A 25,412-nucleotide genomic window follows, 5' to 3' on the forward strand; every position below is an offset into this window, starting at 1 on the left:
TCTCCTAGCAACAAGTTTAACAGCCTGCTCAGGGCTGACAGAGACTGCTTAGGAGGAAAAATCCAAGATGGAGCCTTTCTGGAGCCATATTGTGCCTTCCAGATGCCTTATCTGCCTCTTTAAAGGGACAGTTCACCGCTTTAAAGGGACAGTTCGCCATTTTAAAGGGACAGTTTGCCCCTTTAAAGGGGAACTCCGGGGCATTTGAAGCGTGTTTCCATTGCTAGAGGTTGTCAAATAATGCTAGTATGACACAGAGAGGTGCGTATCTGCGCTCCCTGTGTGGAGATTGCTCTGTCCGCACAGCATGTCATGCGAGGCTAATACGTGGTGGCTAAGGGGCAAGCGCTAACCCTTCCACGTAAAACAACAACTTGCACACTGCAGAAACGTCACACCACTTTATAACCCATCCGACAATAAAGTCACAAGCCTTACCATCAAAACCATATGCATGGTTCTCACATTACTGGCATGGGGACGTTACAAAACAACTTTATAAACAGCATGTAACTCACCGGCTGGTTGTAGGCTCGCGCATGTGAAAGCCCAGAAGAGTCGATGGAGGATAATCCCATATACAAAACAATTATATTCTCTAGAAAAACTGCGTTCAAGTATTTAAAACATTACAACAATATTACTGGGCATGTATTGTTGTAATGTTTTAAATACTTGAACGCAGTTTTTCTAGAGAATATAATTGTTTTGTATATGGGATTATTCTCCATCGACTCTTTTGGGCTTTCACATGCGCGAGCCTACAACCAGCCGGTGAGTGACATGCTGTTTATAAAGTTGTTTTGTAACGTCCCCATGCCAGTAATGTGAGAACCATGCATATGGTTTTGATGGTAAGGCTTGTGACTTTATTGTCGGATGGGTTATAAAGTGGTGTGACGTTTCTGCAGTGTGCAAGTTGTTGTTTTACGTGGAAGGGTTAGCGCTTGCCCCTTAGCCACCACGTATTAGCCTCGCATGACATGCTGTGCGGACAGAGCAATCTCCACACAGGGAGCGCAGATACGCATCTCTCTGTGTCATACTAGCATTATTTGACAACCTCTAGCAATGGAAACACGCTTCAAATGCCCCGGAGTTCCCCTTTAAAGGGACAGTTGGCCTCTTTAAAGGGACAGTTTGCCGCTTTAAAGGGCCAGTTGGCCTCTTTAAAGGGACAGTTTGCTGCTTTAAAGGGCCAGTTCGCCTTTTTAAAGGTACAGAACGCTTTTTTAAAGGGCCAGTTCGCCTCTTTACAGGGACAGTTTGCCGCTTTAAAGGGCCAGTTCGCCTTTTTAAAGGTACAGAACGCTTCTTTAAAGGGACAGTTCGCCGCTTTAAAGGTACAGAACGCCTCTTTAAAGGTACAGAACGCCTCTTTAAAGGGACAGTTCGCCGCTTTAAAGGGACAGTTTGCCGCTTTAAAGGCCCAGTTCGCCTTTTTAAAGGTACAGAACACTTCTTTAAAGGGACAGTTCGCCGCTTTAAAGGGACAGTTCACTGCTTTAAAGGGACAGTTCGCCGCTTTAAAGGGACAGTTCGCCGCTTTAAAGGTACAGTTTGCCGCTTTAAAGGTACAGTTCGCAGCTTTAAAGGTACAGAATGCCTCTTTAAAAGGACAGTTAACCGCTTTAAAGGGACAGTTCACCGCTTTAAAGGGACAGTTCGCCGCTTTAAAGGGATAGTTCGCCTCTTTAAAGGGACAGTTCGCCGCTACAAATTCATCTAATATCTACAAACTATCTTCAGAAGACCTGTCTCAGAGAATTTTGGGTCTTGCAGAGACCCAAAATTCCATTGAAAAATCTATTAAAAAGCACTTAACGAGCCAAAAATGCTAAAAAAAAAAAGCCCTGTTTTGGAGGCCTCAAAGCTCAGCCATACGACATCACAGAGACCTCATTCAAAGTTTATATGTGACAGGAGACTCTCAACTTTAAAGGGATTGTTCCAGGCATCTGCATCAGGATTAAAACTCATGGTTATAGGAGAGAAATAGAAGGCACTTTTGCCTAAATGCCAGAAACTGCCCTATTTTGGAGTAGCCATAACTCAGCCTTACGACATCGCAGAGACCTCATTCAAAGTTTATATATGACAGGAGACTCTCGACTTTAACTAAACTAAACATTTTTTAATTATTGGACGGGCAGTAGATTGGCACCCATCAAAATTTCTTTAGGAATTTTCTAGTGATAAAATTTACTGCTTGAATTTAAGAGGAAGTTCCAACTTAAGTGCATATTTCTGAACAGATTTTTTATACATACTGTATTTCAGTGGAGTAACAACGGGATTTGACAATGTTTTCATGTCATTTTGCTAATGTTTTGTGCCTCTTGTTCAGTTCCACCCATGAGCTTCTTTTCCTCAGCTGTTGGATAATGTTCATTTTGCATTTTGGAGAAGTTTTTCAGGTCTTATACAGAACACTGAAGAGGTAAATGAATATGCTCAGGCCAGACAAATGAATTCATTTAGGCCTGTTTAGAATTTGAAAGAGGAGCTCCTTAGATTTTTTAGAGATGCTTGTCTTTGTGTTTGCTGATGATCGTGGTGTGCCGCGTTGTTGGTGTAAGCAATAGACCCCCTTATTAGTACAGTTTCTATAGCAACAAGATGTATTTGCCAGCCAGATCTTAGTCTACTGAGCCAGGGGGTTAAAATGACACCTTTGGAGATTCAACAGACTGTTTGACGATAAGCAGATACTGAATCCTCTTGCACGAGGAGGCAACTGTGAACCTCTAATGACGTTTCCTCTTTGATTAAATGTGCAGCGATAAGCTCTTTTTTCTTATTTACAGGGTGATCTAGTGACAGTGCAGTATTTGTTACTCCAAATTAAATGGCAGATGTGTGTTGATTGGCAAAAAGCAAAAAGACATCAGTCCCAATGCGTTCATCTCCATCTTGTCTTCTCTGTCTGTGCTGTGGTCCAAGTATCTACCACACTTACACATGCTGGTGCACGGCTTTTCAAATGACAAAACACAGACGATGATATATTTTTGTGGATTTCTCTGTGGATCCTGTGCCTTCGCTGATTGATATGCTTTACAGAAACAAATCTAGTGAAAATCTTTTGGTTTGCTTAATATCTAGTTTATGTTTAATTGGAGAAATTAGATGAAATGTCAGTTTGTTTTTTTCTTTGTTGGTATGTTGTACTGATCTCTGTGTACATTAACTTGAAAGGGTTTGCATGTGGTGACAAACTAACAGCAAATGTCACCTCTGCTCTATAATTCCCATCAGCTGTATGGAAAAATTGAGTTTGATTCAAAATGTATTGTTCTGATGTAGAAGCTCATAACTTTAACATTTAGACAAAGTCTCAGCTTTTAAGGTCAGTTCATAGTTTCCTTGCCTGCTGATGCATAAGGCCTGAGTAATGTATTTTACATCATCTGCACCAGTCCACGGTATGCCTACTCAGCTATTAGCATGTATCTCAAACACTCGTGAATGCATAAACTGTGCCTGCTGCTACGCATGGGCATGGATCAACTTACCACTCAAAAACTGACAACATAAACACAAAAGGAGAACTTGTTTAGATGAAAGAGTCTGCAGCAGAAGTTACACAATTCTACACTTCTGTAATAAAAGTATAAGGACCCATGGATGGTGTTAGACTCCAGGTGAGATACTGTATTGTGGAAAACCCTGGAGAGATGAAAATGCCTGCAGATATTTCCTTTGTTTGGAGACAAGCTGTTGGCAAACCACCTGACTGGAGTGTGAAACTGTGGCTCTGTTAATACACAGGCATGAAAAGACAATCCAAACTGTAGAAAGAATAGAACCACGTGCACAGAGCCACAATCAGCTCTCACACACACATACACACACGTGCAGAAAACACGAGTTGGCCTTTACGCTCGGCTCATTACACCTTTATGTTTGATAAAGGTTATATTTTTTTACATGTCATCAAAATGCACATTAAAACATTTGTCACTCGCTGATAGAATGAATACACATTTTACACAGCAGTGATTTTGATGTGAAATATTGGTTAAGGAGATGTTACCAATTGTATTAACAGAGGTTTTGTCCTGTCCTATGCCTAAATCAATATCAGTGTTACCTTTTATTCCATGTCAAAATGGCTGCTGTCACGTTGTGTCTGAAGCCTTTAACTCTCAGCAGGGATGATTTCATGAGCATCTTTATCAATAAAATTGTTTCTATCAGAGAGAAGATTGATGGAGTCCTTCCCACTATTATCAGTGATGTATCATCAAGTACAGCAGCTTTAGAAGTATCTTTAGAACCTGATTTATATTTAGACGGCTTCTGCCCAGTTGATCTCTCTGAACTAACAACAGCAATAGTCTCTTCTAAACCATCAACTTGTGTTTTAGACCCAATCCCAACCAGACTGTTCAAGGAGGTTTTCCCATTAATTGACACTTCCATATTGGATTTGATCAATCTGTCTTTGTTGACAGGATATGTACCTCAGACCTTTAAGGTTGCTGTAATTAAACCTTTACTTAAAAAACCTACTCTTGATTCAGAAGTGTTAGCTAATTATCGACCTATATCCAATCTCCCTTTTATGTCTAAAGTTCTTGAAAAAATAGTTGCAGCTCAGCTTTGTGTTGTGCTCCCAAGCCCATCTAAACTGCACACATTGGGCATAGCAGAAACACCAGCATGTCCATTGTGTTCCAAGAGAGGTACCCTACAGCACACACTCAGCTGCTGCACAATGGCACTTGGACAAGGACGATACCAGTGGAGGCATGACCAAGCCTTTAAGACCATCGCTGAAGCTATTAGCATTGGACAGCAGTGTGGGCAAAGCAGTTTCGTCCCTCCAACAAAAAAAATCGTCTTCGTCAGAGCTGGGGAGCACGCAGGCCCTTTCAGAAGATCAACGGCAGGTATCCTGACCTCTGCTAGAGACTGGCTGCTGTTGGTGGACCTCGGACAGCAGCTGAAGTTTCCCAGCGACATCGCTGTCACCACCCTTTGACCAGACATTGTCCTCGTGTCTGAGTCGACCAAGCAAGTCGTGCTGCTGGAGCTGACAGTTCCATGGGAAGACCACTTGGAAGAAATGTTTGAAAGGAAGCTTTCCAAGTACGCAGGGCTGGTTAGCCACTGTCAGCAGGCCGGATTTAGCGAGGTGCCGCCCTGTGGAGGTTGGATGCAGAGGCTTTGCGGCCCGTTCCCTGCCCAGAGCCTGAAGTAGCTTAGGCATCAAAGGAGAAGAGGAGAGCCTACCGCAACACCACCAAAGGGGCAGATAGGTTCTCAAGATGGCTGTGGCTCAAGAGTGGAGAGACATGGAGTAGTGGTAGCTAGTCAGTTAGTCACCTGACGATTGTCATGTCCACGGGGTTTTCCCCATGTCTTTAGTTCTTTTGTGTTTTATCGTGTGTTAGTTTATGTCACGTCTTAGTTTTAAGTTCATGTTTAGTTAAGTTTTGCCATGTTTTGCCATTGTTCTTTCCTCAGTCCCCATGTTTTGGTCATTAGTTCACTCACGTCACCTGTGTTCATTGTCTTCAGCTGCATTCATTTACCAATCACCCTGTTCGGTATTTAGTTTCCAGGTTTCCCCTTAAGTGGGTGAAATCCTTTCACCATGCACTTTCACGCTACGCCAAATCAACCATGTTAAGTTATTTCATGTTATGTCAAGTCATGTTCTTTGTTTTGTTTTGCCTTAGCCATATTTAATTTTCCACAGTTTAGTTTCATCATCCGGCTCAGCCACGCCTTGTTTTAACTTTTGTTGTTTTTGAAAATAAACAAAGTTTGCTTTTACCTTTGAAGTCCGCATCCGAGTCCTGCCAACCCCTAACTGACAACGATGTGTCCAGTTGTATCAGCAGATGTATTTACACTGTGATCATTTTCACAGTAATAATCTGTTTGAAGAGTTTCAGTCAGGATTCAGAGTGCATCATAGCACAGAAACTGCACTGCTGAAAGTTACCAATGATCTCCTCTTAGCCTCTGATAGCGGACTTGTGTCTGTGCTTGTCCTGTTGGATCTCAGTGCTGCATTTGATACGGTCGATCACAGTATCTTATTACAGAGACTTTAACATGTTATTGGGATTAAAGGAAGTGCATTAGGCTGGTTTAAGTCATATTTATCTGATAGATTTCAGTTTGTTCTTGTAAATGAAGAATCTTCCTCACACACCAGAGTAAGTCATGGAGTTCCTCAGGGTTTCCTCAACCTTGGAGTTATTTTTGACCAGAATTGATCATTTGACTCGCATATAAAACAGGACTGCCTTCTTTCATCTTCGTAATATTGTTAAAATCAGGAACATCCTGTCTCAGAGTGATGCAGAAAAACTGCTCCATGCATTTGTTACTTCAGGATTGGACTACTATAATTCTTTATTATTGGGCTGTCCCACATATTCTCTGAAAAGCCTCCAGCTGATCCAAAATGCTGCAGCCAGAGTTCTGATGAGAACTAACAGCAGAGATCATATTTCTCCAGTTTTAGCTTCTCTTCATTGGCTCCCTGTTAAATTCAGAATAGAATTTAAGATTCTTCTCCTAACATATAAAGCTCTTAATGACCGAGCTCCATCATATCTTAAAGATCTCATTGTAAGATATTTTCCTAACAGAGCACTTCGTTCCCAAACTGCAGGTTTACTTGAGGTTCCCAGAGTTTCTAAAAGTAGAATGGGAGGCAGAGCCTTCAGTTATCAGGCCCCTCTCTGTGGAACCAGCTGCCAGTTTGGGAGGCAGAGCCTTCAGTTATCAGGCCCCTCTCTGTGGAACCAGCTGCCAGTTTGGGAGGCAGAGCTTTCAGTTATCAGGCTCCTCTCTGTGGAACCAGCTGCCAGTTTGGGAGGCAGAGCCTTCAGTTATCAGGCTCCTCTCTGTGGAACCAGCTGCCAGTTTGGGAGGCAGAGCCTTCAGTTATCAGGCCCCTCTTTGTGGAACCAGCTGCCAGTTTGGGAGGCAGAGCCTTCAGTTATCAGGCCCCTCTCTGTGGAACCAGCTGCCAGTTTGGGAGGCAGAGCTTTCAGTTATCAGGCTCCTCTCTGTGGAACCAGCTGCCAGTTTGGGAGGCAGAGCCTTCAGTTATCAGGCTCCTCTCTGTGGAACCAGCTGCCAGTTTGGGAGGCAGAGCCTTCAGTTATCAGGCCCCTCTCTGTGGAACCAGCTGCCAGTTTGGGAGGCAGAGCCTTCAGTTATCAGGCCCCTCTCTGTGGAACCAGCTGCCAGTTTGGGAGGCAGAGCCTTCAGTTATCAGGCCCCTCTCTGTGGAACCAGCTGCCAGTTTGGGAGGCAGAGCTTTCAGTTATCAGGCTCCTCTCTGTGGAACCAGCTGCCAGTTTGGGAGGCAGAGCCTTGAGTTATCAGGCTCCTCTCTGTGGAACCAGCTGCCAGTTTGGGAGGCAGAGCCTTCAGTTATCAGGCCCCTCTCTGTGGAACCAGCTGCCAGTTTGGGAGGCAGAGCCTTCAGTTATCAGGCCCCTCTCTGTGGAACCAGCTGCCAGTTTGGGAGGCAGAGCTTTCAGTTATCAGGCTCCTCTCTGTGGAACCAGCTGCCAGTTTGGAAGGCAGAGCCTTCAGTTATCAGGCCCCTCTCTGTGGAACCAGCTGCCAGTTTGGGAGGCAGATCCTTCGGTTATCAGGCCCCGCTCTGTGGAACCAGCTGCCAGTTTGGGAGGCAGAGCCTTCAGTTATCAGGCCCCTCTCTGTGGAACCAGCTGCCAGTTTGGCTTCAGGAAGCAGACACCCTCTCTACCTTTCAGACCAGGCTTAAAACTTTCCTTTTTTATAAAGCTTATAGTTAGGGATGGCTCAGGTGATCCTGAAACATCCCATAGTTAAGCTGCTATAGGCCTAGACTGCTGGGGGAGCTCCCATGATGCACCTCTCCTCCCTCTGCTCTCTTTCCTCTCCATGTACATGTGACATCATTGTGGTCATTAACTTGTGTTTCTCTTGTGCCGGGTGTTACAGTGCTTGTTGTCCCCTCTTTTCTGTCCTCTCAAACCCCAGCTGGTGGAGGCGGATGGCCACCCTTCCTGGTTTTGGTTCTGGTTCTGCCAGAGGTTTCTTCCTGTTCAAAGGGAGTTGTTTTTCTCCACAGTACTCTCATACATGCTCAAGACAGGAGATTGGATCAGAGAGAAGTTTTGGTTTCCTTTGCTAGGAAATCGTTTTTGAATCTCTGTATGTATGAATTGGACTAATATTGAATTCAACGAATTGGATTTGATTGGATTATGATGCAATGAATTGGACTCTAATTGGCTTGGACTGTATATGTGAATTTGTTGTGATTTGGCACTATATAAAGAAAACATAATTGAACTGAAGCAGTGATAAAGGCAAATAGTTCCCCCAAGAGCTCCTTCAATCAAACATATAGAACAGTGTTACAGCAGATCTTTCTTCATAGCTGCTGTATTGTTTTTATAGTCTTGTCAGTAGGTTAACACACTTTTGATTCCCACAAGCTTTTTTTCTTTGGTCTCTCACTATGACTAGACAAACATAGCCTTGTGCCTGTGTGTGTGACCTCACTCCACATCTGTGTGTGGGGTGCTGAGCTTTATGTGTACTCATACATTTTTGACAGACATGGTCAAATAGTCATGTGGTTTAGTATAGACTACAGGTTAGTCTTAGCTCTGATCTGAAGGTCAGTGGTTTGAGTCCCAGCACAGCCAAGTTGCCTGTGCTGGTCACTGAGGAAAGAGCCTTCACTTATCGGCTCCAGGCTGCCACATCATGACAGGCCCTGCTGTCTGACACCAGCTTCCTGGATAGGCAGAAGAAAAATCTTGTTAATATGCTGCAGTGTATGTGTGACATGTAGACTTACTTTGCACTCATTACACTTGTAAGTAGAGGTGTATTATAAATGGTATTTACTCTTTCTTTTTCTGTTTCACACAGAAACCAGCTAACATCCTGGTGATGGGAGAAGGTCCTGAACGAGGAAGAGTTAAAATTGGTGAGAAAAAAATGAATTTATTCAGATTTGTATATTATACAGTTTATAGATGATGGTCTAATCTTCCAGAAAGATCAATGATGTTGTTCACTTCTTTGTGTGTCGAGGGGCTGCAGCAGTGAACCTTCCCTTTGAAGGTTACATAAAGCAGCTTTCCAGGGACTGAGCCTATTTTCAGACCCTATATTGTTCCAGTAAAGCCAGACTCCACTACTGTTCCACTACTAGTGTTGGGGAAGATTTTACTTGTTTTTACAGCAGCTTCACAATGCTGAACCACCAAGACCATATCTTGAGCTAGAGAAAATCTGCAAACCTCTTGTTGCTGTTTGTGAGGCTGATTGCTCTGACTTTGGCAACAGGAACAGATATGAGATCCCAGCATCAACAGAGAAAACAAAGCCCCAGACAGGTATTTCAATGGCAAATATTCATTTATCTCAGACAAATCAAATGAGCTCACACTTTTACATGTTGCAGAGTAAGATAAGATCTGATCTTAATGATCATTTTTGTTGTAAACTGAAGTGAGTCACTTGATAAGTGTCACGTTTAGTGGAAAACTTCATGACTTCTTAGGAGGGAATAATATCAGTAGCCGCATTCACACACACCTGGAATGTTGTAGAGATGTTCTGGAGAGGTGGTATGTGAGAAAAATCCAGTGTTCACAACATTTCTGCAGGATTTTCCACCCAGGCTCATAGTGAAGTTATCTGCTGAACACCAGCAGGTGAGACGCTGCATGAAGGTGTCAGCAAATGTTCCGGAGCTTTTGCTGTGTGTGTGTGTGCGTGTGCGTGTGTGTGTGCGTGTGTGTGTGTGCGTGTGCGTGTGTGTGTCTGCATGTGTGTGCCTGTGTGTGTGTGTGTGTGTGCGTGTGTGTGTGCGTGTGCGTGTGCGTGTGCGTGTGTGTGTCTGCATGTGTGTGCCTGTGTGCGTGTGTGTGTGTGTGTGTGTGTGCGTGCGTGTGCGTGCGTGTGTCTGCATGTGTGTGCCTGTGTGCGTGTGTGTGCGTGCGTGTGTGTGTGCGTGCGTGTGTGTGTGTGTGTCTGCATGTGTGTGCGTGTGTGTGTGTGTGCGTGCCTGCATGTGTGTGTGTGTGTGTGTGTGTGTGTGTGTGTGTGTGTGTGTGTGCATGTGTGTGCCTGTGTGTGCGTGCGTGTGTGTGCGTGTGCGTGTGTGTGTGTGTGTCCTGTTGAGAGTTTGTCCTCGTTGCCGTGGATACGCACAGATACACACAGAACACACATATCAACACAATAAGGAGCCTCAGAGGAAACTCAGAGACTCCCACAGAGTCAGTCCCACCCCCCACCAGGAAAGCTAATCCTCCGCACATTTTCCTGAACATCTTTGGTGTTCATGTGTGAAAGCTGCTGGTCTGAAGTGAGATTCCTCTGTGCATGGGAGGAGGCCTGTGGTGCTGTCTGTGGCCCTGACAGAAGCCTTGGACTGGGGCCAGCCTTGATTCCACCCATATCACTCTCTGATAAAGTCTTTGTTTGCTAACTGCATCTGTCTTCTCCACACACCTCCTCCAGCTGACATGGGTTTTGCCAGACTCTTCAACTCTCCCCTCAAGCCGCTGGCAGACCTGGACCCTGTGGTGGTGACCTTCTGGTACAGGGCCCCCGAGCTGCTGCTGGGTGCCCGGCATTACACCAAAGCTATCGGTGAGTGGCATGGATGTCCCACGTGAAGGCGAGCCCTGTATTAAAGGTCAAACTCTGTGCACCTCTCTTCGATCCCTTGTTGTTTGGTTGGAGCTGGAGCATGTGGACTGACGGGGTCGGGCTCCCTCCCAAGGTCTTTGACAGTGATGGCTGAGAAGGCCTAAGTGCTCATATGATCCATGGTGTTCATCAGTGTGTGTCAAAGTCTATATTTATCAAACTGGGAAGAGAAACAGTCGGTCAGTGTTCACACCCTCTGAGTGTTCCAGCCCTCACTGGGCTTTTGGTGGATCTATGAGAAGTGGGAAAGTTTCAGGTACAGAACTGCTTAAAGGAAACGTGAATGGGAAATAAATTCGATACTTAGAATGTCTGTCCATTAGATGCAAGACTAAACAAGCAGCGGGTTAGCTTAGCCTTAAAACCAAAGTGCTAAAATGATAAGTCGCCATTTTACGGATTTTGTTTGGGCATGACTCAAGAATACAACCACTAAGTGGTGCCTGTGTGTGTCTGTATGCAGATATTTGGGCAATTGGCTGCATCTTTGCGGAACTGCTAACATCAGAGCCCATCTTTCACTGTCGTCAGGAAGATATCAAGACAAGTAACCCATTCCATCACGACCAACTGGACCGGATATTCAGTGTGATGGGTTTCCCTGCAGGTCTGCACACAGTGCACACAGCTGTTTGATTTTAAAGGCTAACTTCACCCTTCCTACACACTTAACATGTAATAACGACAACAATCAGCAGCTTACTGACACACAGGGAAGGTTCACACAGTTCCACAGTGTTTCCTCAAGCCTTTCCTGTTGTTCATCTTCTGTGTTCCACAGATAAAGACTGGGAAGACATTAGGAAGATGCCAGAGTACCCCACACTGCAGAAAGACTTCAGGAGGACAACGTGAGTCAATGCCATGATGATCCAACCGTCATTTGACTCTCACAAACAAAAAATCTCATATGGTGTCATTGTTTTTATCGCATAGGTACGCAAACAGCAGCTTAATTAAATACATGGAGAAACATAAAGTCAAACCAGACAGCAAGGTTTTCTTGTTGGTAAGTGTACACACACACACACACACACACACACACACACACACACACCATCATTATCACTTCATTTCTGCCCCCAACCTTCTGCTGCAGTGGTTTGGTGATGCTGTGATGTGGATGATGAGGACCCACATGCAGAGCAGCAGACATGGAAACTTAACTGGTGACCTTATTCAAACAAAAAAACCAAAACGCAGCCAAGCTGGAAAACCAAAACTTAACTAATGAAAAACCAGAACACCAGGCGTGGGGGAATGGGGGAGGCTCGGGGGGACACAAACACACTTTTTCAGAAAAGTAATCTGCACAAATCAGAAAAATGTCCATTTTTTTAGTTTATAGATGAAGCATTGTGAGAGGAATTCTTCTTGACAGATTAGGTTGTCACACAGAAGTTTGAACAAGTTGACTGTGTGGGAAACTGGGAAAGAGGACTTAGCTTTTATGATCACCAATGTTACACTTTTTACGGCTCCATTTGTATTTTTACTGGTTGTTTCAGTTTCAGCAGCAGAAGAGGACTTAGCTTTTATGATCACCAATGTTACACAGTGCAGTGGAACTTAGAATCCAATGTGCAGTGAGCACTAAGCTGTCTGTGACGTTGATTATGCAGCGAGTGATGCCCAGGCAGCAGTCCAGTGTGCTGCAGGCTGCCGGCTGCCGGCTGCAGGCTGCCGGCTGCAGGATGCCGGCTGCAGGATGCCGGCTGCAGGATGCCGGCTGCAGGCAGCCAGCTGCAGGCTGCAGGCTGCCAGCTGCAGGATGCCAGCTGCAGGATGCCGGCTGCAGGATGCCGGCTGCAGGCTGCCAGCTGCAGGCTGCCAGTTGCAGGATGCCGGCTGCAGGCTGCTAGCTGCAGGATGCCGGCTGCAGGCTGCAGGCTGCCGGCTGCAGGATGCCGGCTGCAGGATGCCGGCTGCAGGCTGCCAGCTGCAGGCTGCCAGTTGCAGGATGCCGGCTGCAGGCTGCTAGCTGCAGGATGCCGGCTGCAGGCTGCAGGCTGCCGGCTGCAGGATGCCGGCTGCAGGATGCCGGCTGCAGGATGCCGGCTGCAGGCTGCCAGCTGCAGGATGCCGGCTGCAGGCTGCAGGCTGCCGGCTGCAGGCTGCCGGCTGCAGGATGCCGGCTGCAGGATGCCGGCTGCAGGATGCCGGCTGCAGGATGCCGGCTGCAGGCTGCCGGCTGCCGGCAGCCAGCTGCCGGCTGCAGGCTGCCAGCTGCAGGATGCCGGCTGCAGGATGCCGGCTGCAGGATGCAACTTGGAACAGTCACTCTGTAGACTGAGGGCCAGCTGAGAGCTTCACACTTTGTGCTCAAATCTGGTCCCATATTTCAGTTAGTATTTTGCAAATACACAATCATTTCATGATTTCTCATGGATTTTGGTATTGCTTTTACAGCAGAAACACTTTTTACGGCTCCATTTCTATTTTTACTGGTTGTTTCAGTTTCAGCAGCAGCTCTAAGGCAGGGAAGTTCAGGTGACATATTTTATTGCACTTTTCATACACGCTGCAGGCCTGATGTGATGTGATGAGAGTAATGGGGGGCCTGTGCCCCAGTAAAAGCTTACGGCATATCGAACTGTTCTCTACTGGGCGGCACAGTGGTGAGGGTTGATGGTTGGACTCTCAGTCGGCGCCTGATGCAGCCCACAGCAACAGGTTTTTCACCTGAGGATTATTTGATGTTTTAGAAGAGCATTACAACTATAAAACACCCAGTTTTCTTACCTGAATTAGATGATTTAGTGCAGTCTGAAAATGGTGTCCCACAGATGGACCTGAAACAACAACCCTGGGACCGACCGCAGAGATTACTGCTGAACACCGACACGTCTTTTTCATTATTTCTATATTAGGGTCAACATTCACTGAGAACTGAAACTGTTGGCCAACACTCAGGAACCTTTCTACTGACACTGTATGTTCTCTGCCATCAGCTCCAGAAACTTCTCACCATGGACCCCACAAAGAGAATCACATCCGAGCAGGCGCTGCAGGACCCCTACTTCCTGGAGGACCCGTTACCAACCACAGAGTGAGATTTTGTGACCTTGTCTTGCTGTGGAGCCGGAGTGGTGCAGTATGTTGCTGTGACTGATCGCTGGATGTTTTTCTCCAGTGTGTTTTCTGGATGTCAGATCCCTTACCCAAAACGAGAGTTTCTCAATGAAGATGAGCCGGAGGAGAAAGCGGAAAAGGTAATTTATAACGTGACACTGACTGAGATAAAAATATCACAACTGGATCAACAGCACATGAAGAGAATAACAGTCCACGTTTCCATCCTTAGGAACTTTAAGAATATTTCATCGAGTGATTATTGTCGCTCTGGCCAAGAGTGTGGCTAAGACTCAACTTTTTTTACTCTTTAACCGGTCCAAAAAACCCAATATCCCTCACTAACACCTGGCTCCTGAGAGCAGTGTGAAAGTGCCTAATCAGCAGTCGGCCCAGTGTCAAATGACCCTGTGTTATACATTCTTATCATCTGGGCTCAGCGGGTGCACAGCACCCGGGTTTCACTGCGGCAGCTGCTGTTTGGGCAGCACAAAGAGACACAACTTCCATGTTCTTTGGAGAAACATGTCTACCAAACCTAACACAGAGGCTCAAACACCGACTGCAACAAATAGGGACAAGACTGAATATTTCAATATTCTCTGTCCATCTATGAGGCTGACGTCTGCAGTCCAGTCAGAAACGGTACACCAGCAGAGTCCTAATTATCTGTCTCTAATCAACTCAAGAGGCACCCATTAACTGAACATGCATGTTTTTGGACTGTGGGAAGAAACTGGAGTATCCGGAGAGAACCCATGCATCCGCAGGGAGAGATGAGAAGCAGGAACCCCCTGCTGTGAGGCAACGGTGCCAACCTCCACAGCACCGCGTGAGGGAGAACATCTGTGGTCAGGCTCAGGCTGCTTCCTATTGTCGGGCTGGCAGAAGTCCCAACCAGTGGATGGATTAAGATCAGTCCTTTTTATAATGCTATTAAACACCATTTGTAACTTTCTCAAAAATGAGTGTGGATAAAAGTAACTTTCATTTCTGTCTCAGGCTCCAGGCTTTAATGTGGATGTTTTGGGAACTATTCCAGCGTTATATTAATAATAAACCAAAGGGGAGTTATTTTCTTGCAGTGAAACATATTGAGGAAAATACATCAATAACAATATGAAATGATCAAAATAGGGAACTAATAAAAGAATGAGTTGACAAGCTGTTGGAAAGTTGTACCAGAGACAGGTGTGCTGGAAAGCTTCTGAGATCACCATGAATGCGTTTGAGTGTTGCTGTGATGGCATCACATGCAGGAGTTCTGCAGAAAATAATGCAGGTGAGCGATTCAGGCACATGACATGGACTCCTCACTTCCATGTCCAGCCTGACATCATCTGCTGACAACAAGCATGACAAAACCTCCTCCCTAATGCTCATCTCCATGAAACGGACGCACCCTTCCACTACTGCATTGCATTCTCAGTCCCAGTCATGTGTTTAGTCATCTGTCAAAAGAGATAGAAAAATATGTGAACGAGAACAGCTTTATTGGGAAATTGAGCTGGATTAATATAGACTTCTACTTTACTGTCTTTACAATAAGATGAAGCCTTGGATCGTGTACAGAGTGCCCAGCAGCATCAAAGTCCAGTTGAGTGCATACATGCAGAAGTGATGGGATCCCCGACTGTTTTACCTGTGCTGTCATTTAAGTTGAGATCTCAGTTTTGTACAGGTTTGGTCGGACTGACCTCTTAAAGGCATTTTTAAAGTTTAGTTTTGATCTACATTTTTCACACACTGCTTCTGTGTTTTGTCTGAATACATAATGACACAGTGTGATATGTCATGTGTTGTTGTTGTTCATCTGAGGTCAGATTTACTTTGTTTTACAACCTGGTGAGTACCTGCGGATTTAGTTTTTGAGTGGGGATTTTCATCTGGTTCCTGCCAAAATACACTCTCTCTCATGAAGTGTTCCATGGTTGTGTTTTGTGTAGAACCAGACCCAGCAGCACCAGCAGACGACAGGCCAGACTCAGGCCCAGAACCAGCAGCAGACAGCAGGCCAGCAGGCCCCCTCCCAGCAGAGCTCAGCACAAACCAATGGCACCACCGGAGCCGCTGGGGCCACTGCAGGTGGGGGTATGCAGCATGGCCAAGATCAGGGTCCGCCCAACAAGAAACCTCGGCTCGGGCCCTCTGGGGCCTCCTCAGGGACGGGTGTACTGCAGTCAGAGTACCAGGTCAGTGTGGAATAAGGCTGATGGATCCCATTCCTCTGTGCTATGGAATCCCATTGTGGCGCTCACACATACACATTTTCTACAGTTCCACTGTCACCATCCTGTTGCCAGAGGTACTCATCAGAACCCCAAGTGGGTTTTTATCCACTTCTAAGAATAGTCCACAAACAGTTGACTAAATTCACTCGTTTCAGCAGCATTGCATTAAAAGTCCTTCTTTACTGAAAGAGATCCATGTTATAATCCATCCATCTGTCCGTCGGGTGGCGGAGCCTATCTCCATGTTATAATCCATCCATCTGTCCGTCGGGTGGCGGGGGGCGGAGCCTATCTCCATGTTATAATCAGTTTGTAAATGTTGTCATCCTCAGAAGGACCAATGGGCTGAGAGCTAAAGATCAGATCATTCTCCACTTGTTGCAGAATTATTTTTACATTTGTCTCCTTTCATTTTTGAAGATTTGACAACAAAAGAAAAAGTTTTCAGAAGCGGTGACGAGCTCAAACAGCAGACTACTTGGTGACATTTCCACATCGTTCAGTATAAGTCCACAGCATTGCTCTTGTCAGGGTCCCCGAACACAAGTGATTTAAGTATGTCACCTTAATTCCACATATCAATTACCATATCCGTTATCTGTCAATATCTTTGTCAGCAAGATTGGTGTATAAAAAAGTGTCCCATACTAAAGTAAGTCATATGCATAGTGTTATTGAAGATCTATTAAAAGTTTGTTTATGATCTCATTGATCCAAGTTCTGGTCACTTTTACATCCCTGACCTGATGCAATCAGAAGCTGAAGGAGCTACTGTTCACCAGTGAAAGGGCTATTGTTGAGAAACATATACCCCTGATAACAGCAGTCTGTTGTCCAGCTGATAAGAACTCCATTCCACATCGTCCTGCTGACAGAGTTGATATCAAATCTCTGCGTAGCTCTGTTTTCTGAGCTTGTTTTCTCCTGAGGCGTCTGTTTTATCAGCGGCTCGACTCTTATCACAGGGTCAAACAGAGAAGGGAGCTCGGAGTGCTGGACAGTGAGATGACATACAGACACTGACTAAAAGAAATGAATTTCAGCTTGGAGGTGCAAAGTCAGGGCGATCATGTGTCAGTGCTGCAGTGTGATGGAGGTGACCTCTCCTGCCTCTGTCTCAGCAGGGCCACATGGAGGCTGGATCCCAGGCTGAGCTATATCACACACACACACACACATGAACGAGTAGAGCGGACTAACACACCAGCAGGGTGGCCAGCAGTTCATTTTAACTGTCCTACTTTCCCCTCATTGATCAGTACATACATATGAACATTCTACTGGGCACCATCATTCTCCCAAAAAGTAGCAGTTGTTGCACATGTGACTGTGGAGTCTGCACATGGAATCAGTTCACCTGAGGGCTGAGATTTGGACAGCCTCTTGTCATCCTCTGACTAATTGTGAGTAGATGCAGCATGTCGTATATGGAACTGCACGGAGCAGCAGGAGTCTGGTGACAGTCTCTGGGAAGTATCCATATTTCTGTAGAAGAAATCAGGAGAATTACATGTTCATCCCATTCTTTTAGCAGACACCTTTCTCCAAAGGGACACACAAATGAAAAACACATTGGGGGGAAAGTGGGGATGCTTGGACCAGGGAAGATGTGGCTCAAACCAGCAACCTTCAGACTGAAGGACGGACGCTCCTGAGCTACAGCTGCCACAAAGAAAAAGTTGAATGGACTTTCAGTAAGATTTCAGTCGTTTGACTTTTACTTAGGTAAACTTTCCCCAGTGCAGGCATCCCATCCATCCATTTTCTATACCCGTCTAATCCAATGCAGGGTCGCGGGGGGGCTGGAGCCTCTCCCAGCTGTCACTGAGTGTGAGGCAGGGTCCACCTGGACGGGTCACCAGTCCATCACAGGGCCACACAGAGACCAACCAGACACAACCACTCACTCCTAAGGACAGTTTAGAGTCACCAGTTAACCTGACATGCATGTTTCTGGGTGGTGGGAGGAAGCCGGAGGACCCGGGGAGAACCCCCACACCTGGCTGTTCTGAGAGCTCGTCCTTTGTTAGCTTGTGAAGTTGTTCTGTGATTAGCACAGAAAGGCGTATCAGCCAGGAAAATAAAGTAGCAGTTTTCAAATCTGATGACTGCATCATAGACAGCTCAAGCTCAGGAGGAAGAGCAATCAAAGAGGTTAATGGTTTGATTCCCGGCTTCCCCAGGCCACAGGTCAAAGACACTGAGGCCCACGTTGCCTCCCAGTGGCTCCATCAGTGTGTGGTAGATGACAGAAAAGCACGGTGGAGCCTGCAGAACTCTCAGGTGGGCTGTATGAGCGTGTGCGTGATGGGTGGGGTGAAGGCGCTTTGGGTGGTCAGCTGGACCAGAAAAGGCCTTTAGAAGTACAGTCCATTCACCATTTACGGGAAAACAGACATGTTTCTCCAAGCTAGGCCAGGCCGCCAGAGTGGCTGTGCTTCAGTGGTTGTGCCTCGGTGTTAGTCAGCAACATGATCAGCTGCTTACCATCATCAGCATCATCTGTCTCTGTGCCACTGGTGAGAGATGGGGTCCAGCCTGTCCAGCCCAGGTCCAACACAGAGACACAGACAACCATTCATCTATTCCTTTTTATTCATACACATTTAGAATGGACCTATTCATTACTGCCGCTGCATGGTTAGCCTTCCTTTGAGGCTGTAACTTTAGCTTTGTCTGAGTTTAGCAGATTGTAGTTTAACAAACAAACAAACCTAATGGAGTTCCTTGGATACAAGATGGATACAATGTATGATTCAATGATACAAATTCAGTTGTTTTATTAAAAACTTGAATATAGCAACAATGTTCCTGTGGAACACTTTATCCTTTTTTCTTATATTCTGTACCAAATTAAAAATCGAGTGATTAACTGTTCATTTTTAGGAGGGGGGGTTAGAGAGAATAATGTGAAAAGTACTGGATCTGTAAAATGAAGCAAGACTGAAATATTTCCCAGCAGAATAATCCGTGTGGATTGCACGCTGACTGTCTAATCTGATGTCAGATTGAGCACTGTGTCTTTTTCTCCACCTGTCTCTGTCTCTCCGTCAGCACTCCAGCTCCCGCCTTGGTTACCAAAGCAACGTCCAAGGTTCCTCTCAGCCTCAGAGTACCATGGGATACTCTTCCTCTTCCCAGCAGAGCGCTCAGTACTCGCACCAGACGCACCGTTACTGAGGCTGCCCGTGGAACCAGCAGAGGAGTCCGCTCCTCCTCATCTTCAGCAGCTCAACCCCGTCTTTACATTATTCCAACTCAGCCATCCTCCATTTCCAGTTGCCCTCACCTTTCATCTTTTCCCTGTAAGCCTTCAGCAACACTGGGACATGAAGGCTAACACAGATAGGAACCAAAACAATCGAACCAGAAAACTAGTTTTGTGTGAAGGCATCCCACAGACTGAGAATCATGTCACTTACAAAACCAGTGAAGAACCACATCTGTATATTACATGGCACCTTTTTCTAGCTGATTTCTTTTCTCCTGCTTGTTTGCTAGACTTTTCAAGTTTAGCTTGATAGTTGATGTCATTACAAAGATTGTTACATGTGGAAGCCATGGGATGAAATGAAAAACAGGAGGAAAAGCCCTTTACCATCATCTCTAGTGTATCATTACTGGATAATCAAAGAGGTTAGTTTGAGCTAATCCTGTCCTTTTAGAAATAAAGTAGACAGACACATGTTTCTACAAGGAAAAAAATCAGCTCTTTAGCTGATGTCATTGCAGGGAAATATTTAAAGCGCAATTTCTTGGAATCTTCTTATTTTCGGGTTTCTAGAAAGGCAACTTTTTCTGGATTTGGATTTGCAAAGCAAGAGAAGACCACTGCTTGGTCTTCTTACAGCTCCACTCTGTATATATTCTGATGACTCCGCCACTTTCAGAGCTGGCTTCCCTCTGATGACACTTGTGGTTTGTGGCTTGCAGCTCTGAGGATTGTCATGTTTAGGAGGTGCTGGTGGACGCTCCAAACTTTAACAAACGTGCGCATAATGTACGGGGCAGCTAAGTGTACTGTTACTGCCAGATGCCAGATTGTTTTTTTAGAGTTTGATTGTTACTATTGTTGCCCTGTGTGTGTGTAGAGTGTGTATGTTGTTAATGCTTTTACTTACTCGATCTGCACTGAGCGCTGAACCAATCTGCTGAAAGCTGGAACTAACTGAACATCCACCCCTCTTTTTTAGATTAGAGCGCATTTCAAGACAATGGGTGCGTTCTTCACTACATCACAACTTCCTCGATCATATATCTATTTTTATATATTTATGTATACATATTAATTGCCCTGTATGCCTTGTTCTTCCATGACCAAACCTCAGTTGTGAAACAAAGTTTATTCAACTTAAGTGAGCAGCTAAAGGAACAGTTAGACTCTTGGGAAATACTTATTTCTGCAAAGATGAAAGATTTATTTCAGTCGTGTGTAGGGTTGCCACCTGTGTCTGACAAAAATCCTGGACATTTTGACCATCGAATCGACCTTTATGTTTGTAAGCGACAGCGCCTTTCGCACATCTAACCCAAGATAAAAACCGTCATTCTAAGCGACAATTGTATAGCTAAAATGAGTAAGAATGACAATTTCTAGTTATTTGTTTAGTTAATTGCTTTATTTAATAGCAGACCTTTATTATTTTGTTATATTTTCAACAGTTTTTAGTTGTGGACACCTGGGGGCACACACACTCTCCGTCTCCACCTTACCATTTCTAATGAACCTCCACGGTGCGTGCCCCCACCACCACCACCCATGTTAGGCTAATTCAATTAAATTCAATTCATTTTTATTTATATAGCGCCAAATACAACAAATGTCATCTCAAGGCACTTAGATAGTAAATCTAAGTGCCGTAGAGCTACGTCATTTTTGTAGAGCCAATAAGGCTGTGTATTATGGACGTAGGCACACTTCAATTAAACTGAAATACACATTTTGCGCATCATGTACAAAAATCCGGGACATTCAGTGTCCAGGATTTTTATTTTTATTTTCCTGGACAGACCATGAAAATCCTGGACAGGTGGCAACCCTAGTCGTGTGTGTATTCTTCATAGGAGGTTTCTAGCTGTAGTTACTTAGCTTTTCCCAGCATCAAGGCCGGAAAGAGGGGAAGCATCGAACCTGACAGAGGTCAACAAATCCAACCACTTACACATCTAAGGATCATGAAGTTAGATGGTACATTATGTTATCTGCAAAAAAACAGACATGAAAGTGACCATTTACTGTCTATTTCTTCTAACTAATTCTTAGACCATGATCTGGTACACAAATCTATTTTACTAGTTACTGGTTGAGTAAAATAAGTTCAGAACATTATCATGCCAAGTGGTTTATTGACTTTGACTGTAGTCAGGCTAGATGTTTCCTCTGTTTCTGAACTGTGTGCAAAGCTAAGCTAAGCTAAGCTAAGAGGCTTCAGCCTGAGAGTGGACCGCAAAAGCAATGAAAGAAATCATGAAAGGTTCTTTTTTTTCTTGAATTGCAGTACATAGGTGCCTGTACTTTACTTTAGTATTTCAATGTTTTGCTCCATGGAACTGCTCCACAACATTTCACAGGGTTTCTTAACCTTTATTTGTTAGCAACAGTTGCAGCTAAATGCAGCAGAGACCCCCCACTAATTCAGAATATGATGAAAAGTCATGAAAATGATTAAAGATTTATTAATTACAAAAATATCTATAATCTAATCCAAATTGTTTTTGAACGTGAAGGTGTTCAGAACCCATTAATGCAGAATTTTCTTTTAGAGTTTTTAGTCAGCAGTTGTTAAATAGCTGTGGCACCTCAGATATATGCCAAAGTAAAAGGATTTTTATAATGTACCTTTTAGACATAAATACATGTTCTTTAAAAAAAAAACCCTCAAGTAATGATTCTGTTCTGGAGCTATTTGAAAATAATATTGACACCTTTTCGTTAGCTGACCACTTCCTTGCTGACCACACTCAGTCACACGAGCAGCCATTATGAAGACTGTATTAAAGAGCGCACCCAGTGATTTGACATTTGCTATATCTGCATTTGCCCCCTCACAGACAAAGACAAATAAAACGTAGAAATAAAAAAATGTAATATTTTACAGACAGTGACCTGCAGTGGGATAAGGAAACACTGACACCTTGTGGCTGAAAATGGAACTGGACCTCTGTTGAACAGCATAACTCAAATGTTTCAGAGTAAAGATGATCATATGATCATATAATTGTGTCCAGAATTCTCTGTTGCTGAAAATGTCTCCCAGCTTTGCACTCAGACTTTGCTGGAACTAACAGCAGCCGGGAGGATTATTCCAGTCGGTTTGGGGTCACTTCCATTCTCACTGTGTGAGTTCTGCTAAAAGGTTTCATTGTCAGTTTTCATTCCAAAATCCCATATTTGGATGGGGGGTATTTCTAGTTGATTTTTGTACAAGAACCTCAGTGTTCCCTGAGCGTTGGAGCTTCAGAGCCCCACAGTGCAGGGTTTTTGGGGGGAGCAACACTCCAGTTTTGCAGTTTGTTTTCTTCCTCATCAAATTAGATTTAACACTGGCATTCAAACCTTATTTCAAACTTTACAACACTTAATGGTGACATGAGGAACATTCGAACCATGTGGTGAGCACGCTGTTTCCAGGCTTTGCTTTTAGTTGTTAGCAGTGGGAGGTTAACAGAGTTTTAATGGTTACATTAAACATTCACTCCAGCTCTGTGTCACTTTGACATGCAAACACACAGCACACAGTTCCTTCTTTCTGAGCTGTGTCGCTGTGAGCGGCTGCTGGAATGTCACAGCATCTTATTTGAGCCATTGGACATGTAAAATGACCCAGAAATGCAGCTTGAGCACCATGTGAATTCTAATGAAGTACTTTTCCACCTAACGTGTACAGCTCTTCATCACGTGTTCACCATGTGTTCTGACAGTGTAGCCCACAGATCCGGGGGGGCAATCAGAACCAGCAGCTATTCAGAGCTTTTCTTCCCTTTATTGTGTGAATTTGAAGTGAGCGGCAGCAAAGATTGGTGAAGACACTTTGCTGTATATTTCCACCTCCATAAAGCGAGGTTTCATAAGTATTATTGAGCGCAAGGCTCGAGTGAGTGACAAGTTTCTGTCAAACAACTCCTATGCAAAGAAGCTTTCCCCTGTGCTTAGGTTTGAATGTGTTTGATGGGTGACGTGTGTTCACTCTTTGTGTAATATGGAGTACAGCAGTTCAAAACAGCTCTGTCCTTTTTGTCACATTTTTAAAATGTACTCAAAATGATCTATTGTAAAGAAATGCATATATATATATATATACACATACATATACAATCATATTTATTATTTCCATACATCTATGAATAATACACATTTTGTAAATGTTCTTCTGCCTTTAATATAGTAGCTCTGGAGCAGAACCTGTGGGACAAAGCAGGCATCACTAGGTTGCATTTCTTGTCCTTTTCTGGTTGTTTCCCTCCCTGAAACGGCTGGTAGTTACTGAATGTGTACACGGCACCTCACTGTACGGGAGCATGAAGGTGATGTCGTTGTTTTGGATCACTCACCGGCTTCTTGTGACTTATTTGAACTTTCTCACACAGATATTCCTCTGTGTCAGTGTTGCCACGGTGCTGACATGCGTCCATGTTTTTCATTTGAGTGGATGGTGCCTTTTTTTCCTCATCAACAAGTCTTTTCACACTTTCTCTGTTTGCCTTTTTTCTTTTGATTTTCATATCATGTTGCATAAAGTCATTGTGAAAGCTGCAACGACTCCTGATGGAGGATTAGAGCTTGATTTCTGCTCGCAGATGTTTTCCTCACATATTACTGAAGTTTGTTTGGAAATGCTGTACATAAAAATACATTTTGCATTGAGATATTGATACAGTAATGGTCTTTTGATGCACTGTTATTTCTCAATAATGTAGTGGTAAATCAAACAGTATTTAATGTTTTTAATGTGTTGCTTTAGACACTAAAGTTCTGGCAGTGCTCTAAAGGTTCTGGAGCAGATGATGCTCCTGTGTGTAGATATGGACAGAGTAATATTAGTTCACACTATTATGAAATCTAGTGCACTTCTAGGCCACTCTTTCCTCTCACAGTTTTTTAATAGTATTGCATGTGCCTGTCTATTTCCAATGGAGAACATAAGCACTTATTGTCCCACCGTTTGTACAGACGACAGATGCTCCACCTGCAAAGCTCAACTTCTGAGATCCCCTCGGTGCCAAGTCACTAACCATCTCTCACATCTTTAATGAAGAGGACATTTTTGCCAGTGTTGTCTCTCAGCTCTTATTTACTGATCACTTTTTAATTGATCTTCTTGTGTTTCCTCCCAAAGCTCTCAGTGAGCTGCAGCAGAACATGCTTTGCAGGTTGGAGTGTCTTTCCACTCCTCTGTGTTGTGTTCGTGTGTGTACGTGTGTGTGTGTGTGTGTGTGTGTGTGTGTGTGTGTGTGTGTGTGTGTATGTTTGTGTACACATGACTTCAAAATATACGTATGACCCAATTGTACCGTCTTTTCTTAGCGTTTGTAGATAAGGGAACGATAGCCCAGCGCAGGAAACATTTATTCAGATGCTTTTAGCGAACCAGATTTCACTGTACAAATGACTGTTAAATGAAAAAAGTCATGTATATTTATTTTATATCCTCTATAATAAAAGCTCTTTTGTCTCAATCACTTCCTTTTATGAAGGAGTTGTTCGGGGATGTGAGTGTTTCTTCACTGCTCCGTATGAAAGATGCTTTTTAGTCCGACTGCAACATTTGAAAAACATGGATAATGAACTGCCTCTACTGTTAAGTGTGTTTCACTCCCAACAGATCTCTGGCCATTACACAGCTGAGACTGTTGTTGCTTTTTCTTTCTTTTCCAGATCTTTCCACAGATTTCCAAATATATTATGGACTATGAGTCATGACAGAAGCTGAAGCTTCCATGTTGATTGTTCATCATCTTACAGAGTGGGATGTTGCTGTATTCTAATGAAATCTACTCTTCCAGTGAGATGATCTATTTTTTGGAAGTTTTTTTCCACAGTTTTGCTAATGGCTGCCAGGAAGGTATTTTCACTTCAGTCCATGCTTTCTGAGTGCTGTTTTTATCATGAAGATGCAGGAACCTTTTTAGAGTTTGAAGCTTCCTGAGGCTCTTTTGCTTTCAAACAGAGGTTTTAGATTTCTGTTCTAGTGTCGGACATTTTCATCCTCCACATTAAGTTGCGTTTCCTCTCCAGGACTGAGGAGATGACTGTGAAAGCACCCAGTTCTCTCCTGGTCTGTGGACTTCATTTTCCTTTTCCGAGTTTTAGCTGCATGTCTGCTGATTGTTGGGAAGGTCTGAGGAGCTGATTCTTTTTGGAGCTTTGAAGTATGCATCACCTGCTCTTTGCTAATGATGACTGTAAATGAG

At 44.3% G+C, this 25,412-nt stretch overlaps 1 protein-coding gene across 2 annotated transcripts in view; it reads left to right on the forward strand.

The window, feature by feature from the left end:
- cdk19 (cyclin dependent kinase 19) overlaps positions 1-24,468 on the forward strand; it is a 68,559-nt gene extending 44,091 nt beyond the window's left edge. For both annotated transcript variants that reach the window (XM_075458852.1, XM_075458853.1), the window contains exons 5-13: positions 8,905-8,962; positions 10,507-10,638; positions 11,162-11,305; positions 11,480-11,549; positions 11,635-11,707; positions 13,650-13,747; positions 13,832-13,910; positions 15,717-15,962; positions 19,056-24,468. In XM_075458852.1, coding sequence (XP_075314967.1) covers positions 8,905-8,962; positions 10,507-10,638; positions 11,162-11,305; positions 11,480-11,549; positions 11,635-11,707; positions 13,650-13,747; positions 13,832-13,910; positions 15,717-15,962; positions 19,056-19,181 — 1,026 coding nt within the window. In that variant the 3' untranslated portion in view covers positions 19,182-24,468. The remainder of the gene's footprint in view (positions 1-8,904; positions 8,963-10,506; positions 10,639-11,161; positions 11,306-11,479; positions 11,550-11,634; positions 11,708-13,649; positions 13,748-13,831; positions 13,911-15,716; positions 15,963-19,055) is intronic.
- Positions 24,469-25,412: the final 944 nt, after the last annotated feature.

The sequence above is a fragment of the Odontesthes bonariensis genome, chromosome 24 (assembly GCF_027942865.1).
Source record: "Odontesthes bonariensis isolate fOdoBon6 chromosome 24, fOdoBon6.hap1, whole genome shotgun sequence".
Taxonomy (NCBI): Eukaryota; Metazoa; Chordata; class Actinopteri; order Atheriniformes; family Atherinopsidae; genus Odontesthes; species Odontesthes bonariensis.